At 38.6% G+C, this 19,144-nt stretch overlaps 1 protein-coding gene across 1 annotated transcript; it reads right to left on the minus strand.

Annotated features, from left to right (window-relative positions):
- Positions 1–2,427: 2,427 nt before the first annotated feature.
- On the minus strand, positions 2,428–4,900 carry LOC113527563 (somatostatin receptor type 5). Its single transcript, XM_026915506.3, has one exon. The coding sequence runs from the start codon at positions 4,397–4,399 to the stop codon at positions 3,350–3,352; it is 1,050 nt and encodes a 349-aa protein (XP_026771307.1). The 5' UTR covers positions 4,400–4,900; the 3' UTR covers positions 2,428–3,349.
- Positions 4,901–19,144: the final 14,244 nt, after the last annotated feature.

A 19,144-nucleotide genomic window follows, 5' to 3' on the forward strand; every position in this document is an offset into this window, starting at 1 on the left:
GGCTTGAAACCCCACCCGTCTGATTAGTAACCCTTGGAGCCTTAAACCGTTGAACCACCACTGCCCATGGCAGTTAGTATAGTAATTAAATATAGTATAATTATATTTTTGTAGTATACAATGCCTCACCATTTCTTATCCAAATAGACATTTTTTTGTCATAAAAACAAAATCCAAAATAAATACTACAATGTTGCAATTTTTTTGCTGCTCCCAACACTTGGTTACATCCCAAACTACATGCTACTACACTGAATAGTGTATCTAAATAGATCTTCACTATAAGTACTGATAATGATACACCATAGGTGGCAAAGCCTACAATTTTAACAAACTATTTAGTAACTTGTGTTTTGGGGCAGAGACATGATGTAACATTGTAAGTCACACTCTTTTTTTTTTCCTAAGGAGAACAGTTTCTGACTTGAAGCAAATGTTTTTTAGGAGAAAACCTGGTTTTCCTGGACCTGGGAGCCCTAAGAGGTTGCATATGTCATTTATTAGGTGGAGCTGGTTGTGCTTTTGTTCATTTCATTCTGAGTTTATTTGTTGCTGGAAACGAGGATAATTGTCCCACCATTCTCGCATGAGAAAGACATTACCATTGACAAGATGGGGATTCTCATGAGATGAGAGAAAATGTTTCCACCTCCAGTCTTGCAATAAGTCACGTGCGACTCCTCTAATACTTTCATACGTTCTAATATGTTCTTAATTAACTTTTAACTAAATTGGGCACAAGCTTCTTGTGTTATATAAATGGCATTGTATATAGGCTGTCAGTACATTAACTGGCCTTTTTCCAGTCAACATTCATGAATGATTATTTCCAGCATTTTACATGCCATGAAATTTTTTGTTTTTGGTTGTGTATTTAACATGTCCCCACATTTTACAATCACTGTCCGCTTAGAAACACCTGTTCACCTGCTGATTTATTCAGTTATCCAATCAGCTAATCATGTGGCAGCATCCCAATGCATAAAATCATGCACATACTGGTCAAGAGCTTCAGTTAATGTTCACATCAAACACCAGAATGGGGAAAAAGTGTGATCTCTGTGATTTTAACCATGTCATGGATGTTGATATGAGATGAGAGAGATCAGAGGAGAATGACCAGGCTAGTTTGAGCTGACAGGAAGTCTATAATATCTCAAATAAGCACTCTTCACAACAGTGGTGAGCAGAAAAGCATGGGTAGCCTCTGAAAGCTCCCCTTTACCTAATGAGCTAACCTGTATTTAGACAATGGAACATGTGTATGATGGTCCCCAGAATACACAAACAGCTGATCGGAGACCACCCAGCTGTCATTCGGTTCAACATAGCATGTGAAATCCCTCCCTCAATCCAATCAATCCATGTCAATCCAATGCTGAGCCATTAGCACTTGGTGGGCTCATTAATGAAGTTTCGAAAATGAGAAGCAGCCACTGAGAGCAATTCAGGATCTTAATCTCCAAAATCACTGTAGTTCATTGCGGTGCTTTTCTATCAGTATGAGCAAATAGGAATACTATAATAATTCTGAAGAAACTGTCCTGGAAGTCAAGAACAAAAGGTATAGCAGCTTTAAAAAATAGTTTTGCTTCTTTATATGCATTATATATTAGGTTTAGCTGGGGTCTGTAGGTGTTTAAATAGAAAACCCCCCTACTTTATATTTAAAAGTGGGTTAAAGAAGCTTGGCTTCGAGTGTATATAGTTCCAAATCATGCTTTTTGCCAAACAAGCTTTCAAATGCTGGAACGGCACCTCAAGGTGGTTGGAAAAGTCACTCTCTAAAACAAGAAGTGACTTCTGCATTAACTGGCCAGGAGTGCCATATAAGGGGGCAGAACTTTACTGAACTTTACAGCATTTACACTGAACCCTCTTGCTTAATAGCCAGTCTATAAAAGGTCAAGAAACATCCACTATCCTTTCTCGCAGTACACTGGGGTTCCATTCCACTTGTTCCATTCCAATTGACTTATCAGACAATTTCAATCAGTATAAACAAATGAAATATTTCATCGTCAGGACACTGTTGGGTTTCTGTGTGTTAAGTATCATGAGTATCATTGCGATGGACTGGCATCCTATTCAGGGTGAATTGTGGCCAGTGTTCCGTGTATCGGCCTCGGAGCCACCATAACACTGAGCAGAATAAAGCAGTTACTGAAGATGAATGAATTAATGAATTTTGAACCATAAGTTGTGCTGTGTCATGCTCTATAGCAGAGATTAATTTGAAATCTGTAAAGGCTATGAGAGGCGAGAAATATGCATTCCATTAGAATTCAGGGCTGCATCCCAAATCACATTTGACTTCCTAAATCTATAACAAATAAATTCTCAGTATAGGTAAAATCTGATTATTCTTATTATTCTTCTTATTATTTTTAGATAAAAAATAATAACGCACACATACACACACACACACACACACACACACACTTGCAGTTCCGTAGTCATTTATAAAGTTTACTATACAACATTGTGATGTGAGGTTACTCTGATGCAATTGAACAGTATTTTGTTACTGGCTACATGATGTAAATATCACAGATAGACATTGTTTACATTAGTAATGAAAGCTATAACACACAAGCTATTTCCATAGTATAAAAACATTTTGCTATAAAATAACACACAAAAGACAAATACACTGAAAGGCAGAGCATGTACTACAAAAAAACAGAGAAAAGAATAATGTAAATCAAACACTCCAAACAATGAAAAATTAGTGTAGAATCCCTAATATGAAGTCATACCCTGTGTAGAAAATTTGAAGTAATCTACCATAGCATAGCAAAATGAACCATGTCAGTGTTTCTTGGGACTTCTAATCCATTAAAGCTTCTAAATGAATTCCTTATGTCTCACATTCTTCATTCATGTCAAATGTCATAACAAGCATACCAACTTGTAGTGTTCATTCCCAGCTGAGTGCTATGGCAACAGTGACATCATCCTAATTTCCACAGTGGGCTGAGAAGCACTCGTATATGGGGTCAGGACACATTAACAGGGCAAATGAATTACATAATCCTCAACATGACATTACACCCCAAGACAGAGGCACAAAGCAATCATCCTGTCAACTCTGTCATTTGTGTCCCAGCTGGAAGTTATTGTGTTCGCCAACAAACCAGCTAGTTTTTGTGTTCCCCATATCAGTCTGTCACAATATTGTAGTTTTGAAGTGATCTGAATGCAACCACAACTGGATAGTAGGAAATTAGCATAATAGATAAGGATTATCTGATATCAAACTTAAGCAAGGAACACTTGAGTGTTGCAAAAGATAAAATTCTTTGAATGTATACATTTTCTTCAAACCACTGAAATAAATATTTTGAAATTAAGTTAGCACACTTACATCCTGCTCATTTGTGTAACGCAGGTCATAGGCCTCTGTGTCTCTGTTGCAGTGCATTCTGGGAGAGTTTATACAGCAGCAGAGTAACATGCGGAAGTACCTGCTGAAGGTCTCTGATAGGCAAGCATACAGGATCGGGTTAGCACAGCTCCATGAATAGGACAAGAGCACTGCAATCTCAAAGCCACGTGCAAAGGCAAGTGTCACATTTGTACCATACAGAGAGCAGAAGTTGAAGACGTAAAAAGGCAGCCAGCATATCCCGAAGACCACAACCACAGCTACCACCATCTTGGTAACCTGCTTCTCCAACCTCTGGCTCTCCTCTGAGGAGGTAGAACTCCTTTGATATTGTCTGGAGCTCCTCAGAGTCACCACCAGAGTTGTGTAGAAGATGATCATCACCAGGAAGGGGAGGACGAAGCCCAGCACAAAAGTGTACGTGAGGAAAGTCATCCACCATTTGTCCACAAACATGTCAGCCATACACAGGCCATACTGCACAGTGAAGTGGAGAGCCATGGGCAAGACAGGAATCAAGGAGAAGAGCCACAGAAATGCAGAGATTATTTTCGCCCGCTTTGGAGTTCTCCAGCGTGCAAAGCGAAGGGGGTCCACTAGTGCCATGTAGCGGTCCACGCTCATCACCGTGAGGCAGAACACACTGGTGAACTGGTTGATTCCATCCAGCACCATGACTAGCTTGCAGGCCAAGTCACCAAAGATCCATTGGTTCTGGAAATTCTGGAAAGCCACAAATGGGATCCCCACCATAAACAGTCCGTCTGCCAAAGCCAGGTTGAAGATGTACACAGTTGTGGCAGATGCCATTTTATCCAGCTTGAGGATGGCAATGATGACCAAAGAGTTTCCTCCCAATCCCGTGATGCATACGGCTAGGTGGAGGACAGCCATGGTCACACTGAAGCCATCAACGCTCTGTGGTCCTTCAAAACTGTGAATTGTCTTGCTGTTTAAATCCACAGCTGAGTCATTGCCCAAAAACATTTGTAAAATCTCTGGTGTTGCCATTCTTCATGGAAATTCCAGAATTAATGAAGGTCACTTATTTTAAATTCCAATTAAAAAAAGAATCAGAACAAAGTGCTAAGTGACCCAAGGCAATGCCAAATATCCTTTAGAGTATATCTTTAAAGTAAAAATCTTTTTTCTTCGCTGAAAGTAGCTCAAAAAAAGAAAGTGCAACACAGTCCTTCAGAGAAAAGTAATGGGTGTTTGACCCTCCTGACGAGTTCTTATATAGCTTTCCAGCGGCGTTCACGGGGTGCTCATGTATCTCAGTTTGTGTGTGTGTGCGCATGTGTGTATGTGAAAAAGTCTTAGAAAAGTGAGGTAGTGACAGCTTTATTCCATCTGGATTGTTTATCTGACAAGCTATGCTGGCTCACTCCAATCTGCTGTCATGTAGTTTCCAGGGTGCCATCTGTTACACTACTTTTGTTGTCATAACTAAACATTTTCTTCTGAAAAGTGGTCTCTAGCCCCTTTTTTCAAATTCCCTCCCTCCCTTGCCTTTCTGTCTCTCCTTTTCCTTCCTCCCTCCACCCCTCTTTCTCTATTCCTCCTCTTTCCTCACAGTTCAGTGGGGGGTCAATCAGTGAGGAACGACCCCCAGCTTCCCCGCAGGGCCACCCACCTTCCAGACGTAGTCCAGGACCAGAGAGGGTGACACTCCGGACGTTCACCCTCTGTTTCTTGTTTCTTCATTTATTCCTTTTTATGTCTTCCACCCCATCTCTGTGAACCTTGATTATCTTTGTCTGGTGGTCTGGAGATCATTTATCACTGGGAGGCGATGTGGAAAACTATGGCAGGAGGAACGGCAGGAGATGAAAGAAGGTGAATGGTGAATGATTACCTTAGAGCTGTTCCCCCTCAGACACGCATTGCTGGAATACCTGGAAAATAGACTGGCATGCAAAAACACACAACAAAAAACAGAAAAACCAAAGCAATAATATAACAGGAAAATAAATGATTTTGGGCAATGTCTCTTAGATCCACTGTTATGCAGAAGACACTTGGATGTACTCTGCTCCATTTTCTGTAAGATAGACTGTAAACATTTGATTCCTTTTAATACAGTTTAAAGGGAAATTAGTAAAACTGATGGAACTGTGAAGTGACACATAATAAATAAAAAGAAAACCAGTGAGAATTTATCTGGTTTAGTGATTGCCTTTGGTGTACACAATGAACTATTGGATCTTAAACTGAATATAAATTTCTGAATACTGGAAGTCTTTACCACATACCCACACTTTAAATGGAAACTGAACTGAGGGTAAGATTAAACTTTTCCAATTATGAACTGACAAAGATGCTGAGAATCAAATTCTTGGGAACTATGTCATGGTTATTGTTGTTTCAGTTGACAGGGGGGCAAAAATTGTCCATAATATACTATTACCAGTCCCTGATTGGGGTGATAAGAAATGAAAGCTGCCATGCCACTTATATCACTGAATACATTTATCCACTATAGAGGGCTGAAGTCTCATGATTGTGACATGGAGCCTTGTGTCTGTAATGACACTAATAGTGTTTCATGCAAAGCAACAAATACTGGTATTTCTGTGACCTTAGAGCATGTGTTTTGGTCATTTTGCGGACTGCACACCTTGTATCAGTGGACAACCAAATGGGGTCTCCATATAAATCTGTGATAAGAACCGCTATTCAGAGGATTTTCAATAGCATCGGGCGTATAAAAATGCACAGCAATTTCAATGGGACATGGGATAATGTCTGTAATAATGCCAGTTGTGATTTTTGTGGTGGTAGGTAGGTATGATTAATAACACATACAGGACTGGCATTCCTCATGAACAAACAACATATTTATTGAAGATTTTATGTAAGGAATTATAACTAGCTGAGTTTCATAGCTGTGTGAAATAATGCAAGACTGTTTGCTATACCTATTGTCTTTTATTGCATTACTCAAACTTAATTTGAAGACTAATATTCAATGAGTGGCCTGTCTCCACATAATGTGACAATATTTAACAGTGCAATTAAATATACTTCTTCAAATATTTACTAATAGTAGACTCAGAAACTTGGACTCTTCTTCTGGAAAGGCCTTCATTGCTCCTGCTGTAACCAGTCATTTTAAGATCAAGCCACTGTTTAAATATATTTGATTTACATGAGATCAGTAATTGATGGCTACGAATAATCACTAGTAATCACACAACCCTGTTATGCTAATACTGTCTTAACATCAAACAAGAAACATCACTGGGAAAGGCTGTTAATATAGTCAATGTTAAATTTTTATGTCCCCATTATTAATGAGTGCCATCATGTTATTATAGGTAATTGACAACACTGTAACAATTGTCATGCAATTTTACAATAACATACAGGCAGACAGTTTGTTTTTCTGAGTAAGACTCATTATTTCCATAAGTAACTGATAGCAATGTGCTAGAAAATTTAGTAATGGCAAAACTAATTGGACTCATTGTCAGTGAGTATTGCAAAACAAATAAGCAAAAAACTCACAACAATGGTATCTCTATTTTTCATAGAAATTCCAGCATTAATGAAGATTGGCTATTTTAATAATAAAATGAAGTACAAGCACAAAAATGACCTGAAATTGTGTCAAATACCCTTTAAACTATATCTATCTTTATTTCTTGATTGAAAAAGGTTGGGAGTCTTTATTTTCACTCCAAAATGCACTCCAAAAATCAGCATGTTTATTACTAGCCCAGAGAGGAATGATCTCTGTATTATTCATCCATTAAAAATACAAAGTATAGGAACTTAACAAATATTTGTGATCTGCAGGGTACTAAGCACTAAATGCTATGCCAGCAAGGAAATCCACCACTCTGTTAGACGACCAGGTGTTCTGCTTTTCCTCAGCTTGTCCTCAGCTCATGTGAGGAGGACGTTCTCCAGAGTAACTGGACGAGTGCTCAAAGACTGTGCGAATCATCTGATGCCCTGATGGATATCTTTAACATCTCTTTGAGCCAAGCATTTATCCCACATTGTTTTAATGCTGCCACCATCATGCCAGTGCTGAAGAAGTTAGCAATGTCAAGCCTCGATGAATACTGCCCTGTAGAAGTGCTTTGAGTGGCTGGTCATGAGTCACACAAGAGCCAGACTCCCCACCACATTGGACCCGATGCAGTTCATGTACCAACCCCATGTTCCACAGAGGACTCAATCTCTCATACTCTTCACCTAGCACTAACCCACCTTGACAAGAAAATATATACATCAGAATGCTGTTCATAGAACAAAAGAGATGATTGTTGACTTCAGGAGGCCCTGTGTCTCCACTCTGAGCATAAATGGCTCCACAGTGGAGAAAGTGATGATCACCAAGTTCCTTGGTATTCACATCACGAAAGACCTCACCTGGACAACCAACATGAGCTCCCTGGCCAAGACAGCCCAGCAGCATCTACACTTCATCCAGTGCCTGAAGAAGGTGAATATCCCTCCACCAATCTTCACCATGTTCTACAGGGGCACCATAGAGAGTATCCTGACCATCTGTATCATTGTCTGGTTTGGGAATTGCAACATCTCTGATTACAAGACACTACAGAGGATAGTACAGACAGCTGAATGCATCATCGCCATGCCTCTACACACTGTTCAGGGTATTTTCCATTCACGCAGCATCCACATGGCCTCCAGCATTGTGGACGATACCTCGCCCCCACCCACAATCTATGTGCCCCTCTGCAATCTAACATAAGGCTCGGCAGCATCCACTCAAGGACTGCTAGACTGGGTAACAGCTTCTACCCCAGGCTGTCAGACTCATGAACACTGTGCTGCCCCTCTCTACATACATCACCCTGGGATCCAAGTAACACCCTCCACCCCACTGCACAAACACTTTAAATCAATAATGATGCACAGCACTTGTACCCTTTGTGCTTGTGCCTGCATTTGTTCAAGAAGAAAAAACCTGTAAAGTAGCACACAGGATGTAGCCTACACACACTGCATGCTCACATCCAAAAATGCACTAGCTCTTTTTAGAATAAAATGAAAGTGTGTGCCAGTGCAGCCCATGTTCAACCACACATCGTTTTTTAAAAAGCCAATAATTAACTGACAACACAGTGAAATACAAATGTTTGCAATAGTTTAATAATTGTGGTAGTCCCTTTTAGTATTCAATTGTGAAAGATGTTTTTAAAAAATATCCAACAAAAGCTTCTAGAGCTGCTGTCAAAATAGAGCATCCATCTCTCGAACACTAGAATGGAATTACCTGAACAAAGACATTTGTGACTAGCAAAAACACACTTATTTTTACTATCATAATAAAAATGAAAATGATCGAATATTTTAGCAAGAAAAAATTATTCTTTGGGTCGTAGGAAGGCTATGTGTCAGGGTAGCGCAGAACTACAATACCCGTCAGCCACTGCACAGCACATGACCACATCACAAACCATGAAAGATCAAGCACACCTGAATCACATTGTGGGATAATGAGCACTTGTATAATAGTCCTGTCTTGCATAGCACCCTTTGTCAAGCTTTTGCTGTTGTCATTGTTTCATGTGTGCTATGCCTTTGCTTTTAGCTTGTATGATTCTTGCAATGTGTCTGTAGTTCATGTTTATGGTTCTTATGCTAATCCATTTGTTTTGTTGCACTTTGTTTAATAAATTATATGCACTTGCATCTGCCTCCATTACAGAAAGCTTGACCTAACAAAGGATGCAGCATATTTTTTCACCGTCCAGCAGGAACTCCTGGAGAAGAACTGCCTGATGTTGGAGCAACATGGGGAGGGAGACTGGGGAAGGGAGATTGGGTCACTGCCACACTGGACTGGCTCAAGGCCCTGAGCCCCCTTAGGATTTTTTTTTGAGGAGGGAAATCACTACTTGGTCATCACTACACCACCCGTTCCCGCTTTGGACATCACTCCACCTTCCTACTCCGCTGAGGACGTTGCTCTGCCTCCTTGTTCCACCGAGGACATCAGTCTGCCTCATTGTGCCACTGAGGATGTCATGCCACCGCCTAGCTCCGCTAAGAACACTGCTCCTTCCCCCTGCTTTGCGGGGTTCATTGCTCCCCCCTCTTCCTTCACGGAGGATGTTGTTCCCCCCTCTTGCTTCGTCGAGGACGTTGCTCCCCCTCTGGCCTTGCAGAGAACGGCGTTCCTCTGTCTGGCTCCATGGAGGACGTTGCTCCCCTGTCTGGCTTCGCAGTTGCTCCCCTCCGCTCCTCAGATATTTTAAATATAATAAATTACCACCCACTTAAACAGTGACCTTAATGTTTTCATTTTGACTTTTTAGACATGACTTTGTTACACTTAAATCTTCCCTCTTGCTTTCACCTTTTTTGTGCATATATTTTCTTTACATTGTGTTGGCTTGTATTAGGTCCTGATTCTGATTCTGTGCCTACATATAGTCCCCTCTGAAAGTATTGGAATGGCAATGTTTATTCTATACACTGAAGACATTTGGGTTTGAAATCAATTAGATGTGATTATGAATATGAGAAGATAGATCAGAATTTCAGCGATTTTTTTAAATCCCCTCTTTGCATGGGGATTAATATGGAGTTGGTCCCCTCTTTGCTGCTGTAACAGCCTCCACTCTTCTGGGAAGGCTTTCAACTAGATTTTGGAATGTGACTGTTGTGATTTGTGGCCATTCAAGCATTAGGTCAGGCACTGATGTTGTGCGTGGAGGCTTGCTGCACAGTTGGCACTCCAATATATCAATTAATCATATTCCTGCCACTTGACCAGTATTCCCAGTATAGGCTCCAGATCCACCACCACCCAGGCCAGGATAAAGCACTTACAGAACATGAATGGATGAATATTGCATTTGATTGGAGTATTTTACCAGAATTATTGCAGCTCTCTTGTGTATAAAGATCTGGTAAGAAAATGTGCAACACTTCCCACAGTACTCTACTGTAATAAGATGCTATTTATATATGTATTTAGAGCACAAAAACTGTGCAATGACACTTTTGTTTTGTAGTAATAGAGTGCTGTGATGTAAAGATTAACAGTAATGAACTGTTCATTGTAATCTCAGTAATATTATACAGAAAGCCACCAAAAGTACACTGTTAGACTGCAAATGAATTGTACACTTTTGTTCGAATCACAGTTTATTACACTGACTCTCACTAACTGCTTTTGGTTGACTCAGTAATGTAAGTTAGAGGAAAAAAGTTAATCGTAAATCAAAAATAGGGTCAATTGTTTTTGCAATATAGTGCCACAATTTTCGTAATTTTGCCTCTGTACACCACCACAATGGATTTGAAATGAAGCAATGAAAATGTAATTGAAGTGTAGATTTTCAGCTTTAATTCAAGGAGTTTAACAAAAATATTGCATTAATCGTTTAGGAATTACAGTCCTTCCATTTTCACAGGCTTAAAGGTAATTGGACAATTGACTGATAAGCAGTTTAATAGCAGATGTGAAATTAAGATAATATATATGATGAGATAAATGGTCTGGAGTTGATACCAAGTTTTGAATTTGCATTATGTGAAAATTGTGTCACAGTCCGCATACTTATATATTGTACTTAAAACTTGTAATTATGTGCTTCATTTAAAACTGAACAAATTGAGGCTTACTGAAATCACTGGACAATTTGACAGTTGCTCCTGTTCTGGGTTTTTCCCTCATTCAGAGACATCAGAGAATCAGAGAGACTTTAAATTCCCACACCAATTACTCTAAATTTGATGTAAACAGTTATTACAAGTCTGAGACTTCTGTAATTATGGTAATCCCACCATGACGTGAATGATGCTGTAGCGGAAATAAACGAAGGAAAACTGCACCTTTTACAATCTCCCTCATGTCCTTAGGGGTATAGCGACCTACCTACCACAGACATAGGCCAGACAGAGTATTAGCAGCTCTTCATTTATAAACCTGTTACTGAAACTACCATGTAATAACTTAACAACACAAGCGCAAATGATCTAGAATAGTACCTGAACCACAAAACTACCTCATCTAGTTGATCGAGCTGACAGAGGTGGCAACATACACAAATTCTATACTGAAGTTAAAGTTCAGTTACTCATCTAAATAAATGAAGTACAGCTTAAAATTCTTCTGTTAAGTTAAAGCAGAAAAGTACAAATACTTACATTTGCTGAAGTCCCAGAAAGAGTTATCAAAGAAAAACACAAATCACACACTGATTCTAGTTATTGTTTGTAAATTAGTGCAAACAACTTGGGCAAACATTAGCTAAGGCTAATCTCTCTAATGTTAGTTAGCATGATAGTAACTGTGATGATGCAGACTAGCTGAATGCTAATAGTGAACTCAGTACTAACTGTCATGATAACTACAAAGTGTAGGTAGCAGCAGATAGATCACCAGGCTAGATTTTAGGTCTCAATTTTGCTGTTAAAGACTAGATTTGTTAGGAACACAGACTTCAGTATGGTAACAAAGTAATTGTACTTCACACCTCTACTAGCTTGTGAAGAGCTTCTGAAATATACTGTGCTTTAGTTGGATCAGGTAAAGATATTTATAGGTAGGATATTTATAAGGATAATTATAGTAAATACTATAGGAGGTAGATCTCTTCTCAGTTCTGCTGAGAGTGATTCCTAACCTTGATAATAAGGCTACCTGATGTGCCAGATGTGCAGTGAATATAGCAATATGCTTCTACTGAGGCTTTGTTTATGAAGTTGAATTCAGTGATTGTTGTGATTTTAAAATTAATAAACTCTCTGTGGCACTTTAAAAGGTAGCAACCTAGCTGGTTGAGGTTTACTGAATGAATATTCAGTCATCTCCAGTGTAGTAAGTTCATTCTGCACGTGCATGGCAGGAAGGGTGTGAGGTTTGAGGGAATAAGCTGGTGCAAGCAGAAATCTAACATTTAAAAGCTCCCCATGTGCAACAGTAAACTTAGAAATGCTTGCTCCATGACTGGGTTGCAATGTTAATAAATCCCATATGGCTTGGGTCTTAATACAGGTATTCATTCCTCTCTAATAAACCTACACTGGACGTGTTTGGTTTCATTAGTCTGAGATCCAGAGTTCTTTTGGCTTAGTGCATTGCCATTTTATAAAGGCCAATGTATCAGTGTCAGTCTTTGAGGGGATTACAGCTTTAGCTCACTAGTATAGTAGACACTCAGAGGAAAACATAATGTCCAAAAAAGTAAGAATAAAAAAAATTAAAATATCACACCAAAAACCAGCACAATACCAAGAAAGAAAAAGAAAAGAAAAAGAAAAGAAAGCCTGCAAGAGTACCATTCATCATTTACTGTAAGATACCTAAAATATGGCTCAATAAATTAAATAGATGAAATAAATAATAAATAAATGACACACGAAATGACACATAAATTATGAGTGTTGTTTCAACATATGAGTAACTGAGCTTAAAATATTTGATTAAACAATAAAGAACAAAATGTAATTTCTGGCAACTTAATTAAATTTGTTTGACAACTTAATTTCTCTACACTTTCTTCTGAATTTCCCTGCCTTCTTTACTTAACTGAGGACAAATTGCAGAAATGCAATAGTTTTCTGTTCAATTTGAAGAACAAGACAAAGAGTTCCAGGTGTTGTCTTGGGCATGTGTGGGATGTGCTGGACCATCCATGGAGGCCCCACCTTGCAGCTTACAGGACTTAAAGGATTTTGTGCTAACGTCTTGGTGCCGGATACCACAGCACACCTTCAGCACACCGTGTGAAGTCCATGCCTCAACAGGTCAGAGCTGTTCTGGCAGCACAAGGGGGACCTACACAATATTAGGCAGGTGGTTTTAATGTTATGGCTGATCAGTGTATTTTTTTTTTACAACTTAGACATTGTGGGTATTTTTGCTTCCAATTATGTGATTACTCTGTCCATTTTGCAGCTGTGTTGAAGGTTAGTGTAGACACATGCTAATTAGCTAGCTTTTCATAAATCTGCCACAGACCAACAGACCAGCAGGTGCTCTACGTCTAAGATTGAGTGAAAAGAGGTAAATATATGCTTAAAATGATTTGCATTGACTAAGAATTCTGTTGGTGAGCTAATAAAACATCAGATTCTGGCAAGTCTACCCTGCAATGTTGCTGTAGCAATAGGAGAACAAGATAATCCCTAACTTAATTAATGCTAACAATCTCAAATATCATGATAGATTTCCATTGTTCAATAAATATTACTCTTTTGTTGGCATATAATTTGTCAAATATACTATTCAGAGCATGAGAAGTCTTTCAGTTAAGTGTCATGGCAATGTTCAGTGTATCATGTAGCTTTGTGTCATTTTGTATTATGCATTCACATAGCCTTACATATAATCATCATAATCAGACATGTTTCCTCCAAACTGAATATATATTGGTATGACACTTAATACGTGATTAATTTGATCCTGAATCTTAAATCAGAATCTTGCAGCATGTTCTGAAGCAAAATGGTTTTTATTGTTTAATGTCACACTGCTGTTTTACTCCAAGGGCTTTATTGTGACCTCTGACCTAAATACTTAATAGCCTTTTTTTAATCAGTTCATGGTAATGTAATGTACTGAGGGATTGAGAGGAATGAATGGTTTGAAAACCACCCCCTTGACTATGCCACCCTAGGAACTATACCCAGGGAAAAAAAGTTTACCCAGACCAAATGTCACTCAGTTTCGTTGGTGCAATAATGAACAAAGAGAAGATCTCCAATTCTAATCATAACTTTAACAATAACAAAATTAACAAATTTATAAAAAAGCAAATTCATTCACAATCTTTAACATTTTTCAAAAGCTAAAGACTACTAAAAACACAGTGGAGCCTTACTGGGGAGAGACAAATTTCTAGGGCGTGCTCTAGACTAACACCCCACACATTCACACATTACAGGCATACCACACAAAACGTACAAACACACACAGTAAACCAGTGAGAAGAGTGTGCAATAAAGGCAGCCACAACCAAGGGACTATTCTCTCCAATCAGACCCCACTCCAAATAAAGAGAAAAAAAACATTAGAAAAAAACCTCACTAAAACAATCCACATACAATGCCAGTCAGTACACACAATTACCTGTACGATTACCTGTTCCACCGTGGTCAATCACTGACGATTCCTACAAAAAGGTATGGCCTTTTTACACTACTAGCCCAGCTACCTAAGCAAAAATAGAAACAAAATAGATCAAGAGAAAAACAACAAAAAAAAAGATCAGCAATACAACCAAAAAAAATATTAGAAAATCACATAAATCTCTGAGTTTCAAGACACTTCAAGAAATAAAACATTTCAAGAAATAAACAATACAAGATCCACACAACAAGAAAAACACACAAAAAAGAAACCAATTAGTAAATAAAGCCAACTAATAACTAAAAAGTTCTCTTAAAAAAATACTCCAAGCTTATACAGCAGCCTAATAACAATGAAAAGATGAGTAACTTGTGCAAGAAGTAAAATCAAGGCAAAATAGCAACATCACTGTCACAAGATTACAAATAGCCACTCTGGAATTGAAGCAGTCTCCAGCCAACCAGAGAATCACGGCCTTCCATTCTTCATTCTCCATTCAAGTAGTAACACCAAGCGAAACCTACTTCGGAACCCAGTAAAACCATGATTATGACAAGCTCACAAGGAGTGAAGCAATTCCCAGCTTCAGTGGCATGTACATACAGAGCCAGACTCCAAACAGAGCAACACACTCCACACACACTGAGATCCCATAAGGTTGCTTAGGCCTAATATACCTACACAGTAATGAGTAAAGACCAACAGCTGGAACATGAAAAGGACTGCAAAGAGAGTGAGGGAGAAATCCTTAAAAGGCCAGACTTATCCCTATATCACCAGAATAAGCTTGAATAAAATGTGTGTGGAAAAACCCGGGTGTGTTGCACTTAAGACTTGAATTAATATTGTATTTTATATGTATATTGTATCCTTACAGAGCTGTACAAATATATTCAGAAGTTCAGGCTGTCTTAGTTTATCCAGAGTTTAATATGTACAACATTTTTTTCAGTGACGACTCTACCAGCAGTTGGCATAACTCAAAAACCTTAAAGCAAAAATGTTGCTTTAATTTTTTTGTTGACCCACATGCTAGTGTACCAATTCAATTCAATTCAATTTTATTTGTATAGCGCTTTTAACAATGGACATTGTCACAAAGCAGCTTTACACAAATAAATGGTATATATATATATATGTATATATATATATATATATATATATATATATATATATATATATATATATATATTTAGAGAGAGAGAGAGAGCAAGATTGTAAATATGTGAATTTATCCCTAATGAGCAAGCCAGAGGTGATGGTGGCAAGGAAAAACTCCCTGAGACGATATGAGGAAGAAACCTTGAGAGGAACCAGGCAATCAGTATTAATTCAGTACTAGATATGGAATGAAGAAGTGTTACAGGCTGACTTGTACTACCCTTTATACAGAGATGGTATTTTTGGATGTTATAATGAACTTCTGACTCATTGAACAATCCTTAAGTGTCTTTTCTTCATTTCCAGTTTGTTGAGCTTGTTACCATCAGTGTCTGAGAGAGAGTTTACAGTGTATGTTGAGGAAATCAGTGTTTTTAGTTTTCAAATTCCAAAAAACTGTAACTGCAGCAGTGATCCTTTAAAAAACGGGGCGTGGTCGAGCGTCAGCTGTGGACAGAGAGGAGGTGACTTTTAGCCCAAGTTTATTTATGCATGTCTCTTTGTGCCTTTGTTCAGACAAACATAGATGAACCATCTTGCATTAAAAAGTAATGTCACCAAAGTGTCACATAAAAATGAATAAAATAAATATTTTATAATACACAGATTTTATTAACAATATTTGATAGAGGTATTTTTCAGTTTCTTTTAGTGGATGCATCTCAGGGGATCAGTCCTCCAAAACTTTGATAAAAGTCCACCCATTTCATATGTTTTCATTGTCTAGAGAATAGTGGGGCATCTAAGTGCAAAATAGTTCAGATGGTGATACAAGCAAGAACTTTTACATGTGATTCACCTTTAGGCTGCTTATTAAGAAATTAATGTTAGCCAAATGAAAATCCAATATGGCCACCAAATAATTGCTACTGGATGCAATTATTCTTATATAATCAAAACAAACTGTCCAAAATTAATATTTGAGGGGTCAATTCCTATGTTTTGAAACATGGAGATTCTATTTCCTCAACATCTGGGTTTATAGGATGGATTTATGTATCATTTTTGGAAAGTTTAAAACATTTTATGACTCAGTTGCCTAATATTTTACTTGATGATTCAGTTTTTATGATAAGTAGGCATCTGGATGAATCACTGTGTATTTTCTGAACCTTAGGACTTGCACATACAGCTTCAAAGTGCAATGTAGCTCAGACCAAACCGATAGCATTTGCATCTTCCATGGCATTCGATCTTACATCAGCATTTCGTCAGCTGGTGGCAACACTTTGCAAAAGGTTGGAGAGTCATCTAGCAAACCTTCCATCCCTCACCATGCTTTGTCCACCCCGAGTCACTAGGATTCACTGGATACACTGGCCTACATACAGCTGCCTGATTGGAGGGCAGCACATTTTTCATGTTGAAGGAGGGCATCTTGAGTTGGTGGAATAGAGTTATATGGCCTTTGTTTTCTTGCAACCAAGTCCAGTCATGTCTCCTTAACTCCTACAGCAGTACAGGACCTGTCATAGTTCAGAAAATGCTATAGTTTTGATATTGTGGTCAAGAATATTCAAGAATATATGGTAATAAACAATTAAAGGCAGAGGGTTTATCCTTTTACCACCTTAATCATAAGCACTTTCTTGTATGGAATACATGGTTCATTTATTAAATTGCCCTACATCTAGCCTGATCATTCATCCAGTGTTACTCAAGTCCTGGGCAATCTGTACACCATCCAGATGACTAAAGCCCTGAATCAGCCATGGCTTGGCTCTCCCACGCTGGCACATCCTGTCAATTCAGGTGCGGATATCTTACTGACATAGGGGCTAATTAGATATCATTTGGGACACTTAACTGTATCACTTTACAGAAGCTGACACTGAACTCCATGCTGAGTTTCACAGCAGTGATGTCACCAGTGTGCCCTGGTAGTGCATGACATTCACTCATATAATTACCATTACAGGTTGATTTTCAAGTGTCTAGTGTTATTTTTATATGAACTAACCCTGATGAGTCCCTGTGCGAAATTTGGTGCTTGTATCACAAAGTGAACAATTCAGACAAAATTTGCACTTAGCTGCCTCACTAGAATGCTAGGCTTTAATAAAACTTTGACATAAGTAGGGTCAGCTGGTATAAATATGCTAGCAGGTATGGGGTACCTTGGGACTTGAAGATCTACCCGTCGGTGGGCTGTAATAAGTTCATAAGGACTCATGGGGTAGTTTCCTTCTTGGGATTGGATATAGCATGGCATTCCAGCAGTTGGCAAAAACCTAGCCTAACCTATACTTTTACATAAAGTTTATGCTACCAAATATGTTTTGTATAAAATGAACCATCTGTTCAGTCCATTTTGTCCCAAATGCTCTGCACAAGCAGTGGGCACAAACACCCACATTTCTGACATCCACATCAAAGTATAAATAATACTTAATAAATGCCTTAAAGTGGATTATTTTGGACTTGGAACCAACCACCAACCAACTGACTTTTATGGAACCAGTGTGTATAAAAGACACCTCTAAAGATGGATTGGTACAATGGCTTGAAGATTTGGCACACAAAGCTTTGTACAGTGTTTCTAAGAAGTGGAGGAAATTCTTTGTCAGGAGTGATGAGAGGATCAGTCAATTTCGTTCCTCCAGTGTGGGTTTAGTTGATTTCTGTTGAAGGACTTTTAGCCACAGGCACATTTCAAAGAGAAACTGGAGACAGGTCTGGCATTTCCCAGCCAACCACGAGTCAAATATTGACTTACATGCATTCATACCGCTCATGCTGCAATACATTACATATCCAAATAGAATGGCAGAAGACTACAATAAAGAGGTATTTTCATGCCATCACAGTTTTTCGAAATATAATTGGAGCAATAAAATGTAAACATGTAGACATAAAATCTATAAGCATGACTTTATTAATTTCTTAGACAAACCACTTGTAAAAGTGCCAAATAAAACATTTTTGTTTTATTCTACTTCTTGCAGCCATATCTCTACAACACTGCAGGTAAAGTTCATCCTGTCAAACCTTTTGCATGCTCCACATTATTCATGGCAAGCAGTGCCATGAGCAGGCTACTGGCCTTTTATAAGGATAGTTGTTTACCATATATGGTGGTGTGGGGGTGTTTCTTTATGCAAACGAGCGTGGCACTGCTCAAGCAGAACAATTTAGAGCGCGTGGGATTTATCAACACCTATCGCGTACAGCTGTGCGTGCATACGTGTGATAAATATCACGTGATAAATTCGCATGCCTCAATAAATGACCCTCTCCACTCCATCAAAACGTAAAACGTTCTTCACTTATCCTGGAAAAGGGACATAATGTGTTCTTAGTTGTTTAAAGCAAACACTTCATGCATCGAGACTCTTCTCTGTTCTGGCACCAAGGTGGTGGAATGAACTTCCCCTACAGTCACTGGCAGTCTTCAAATGACGTCTAAAGACTTGCCTCTTCCTAAAGTACTTAAATTAGCACTTAAAAAAATTGCATTGTCTGAGCGTTGTTACTGTATTACCTCCCCAATAGAGGTTTTGAACTGATGGTATTCCTAGTTTGTGACTTAG

This window comes from Pangasianodon hypophthalmus, chromosome 12 (assembly GCF_027358585.1).
Source record: "Pangasianodon hypophthalmus isolate fPanHyp1 chromosome 12, fPanHyp1.pri, whole genome shotgun sequence".
In the NCBI taxonomy this organism is placed as follows: Eukaryota; Metazoa; Chordata; class Actinopteri; order Siluriformes; family Pangasiidae; genus Pangasianodon; species Pangasianodon hypophthalmus.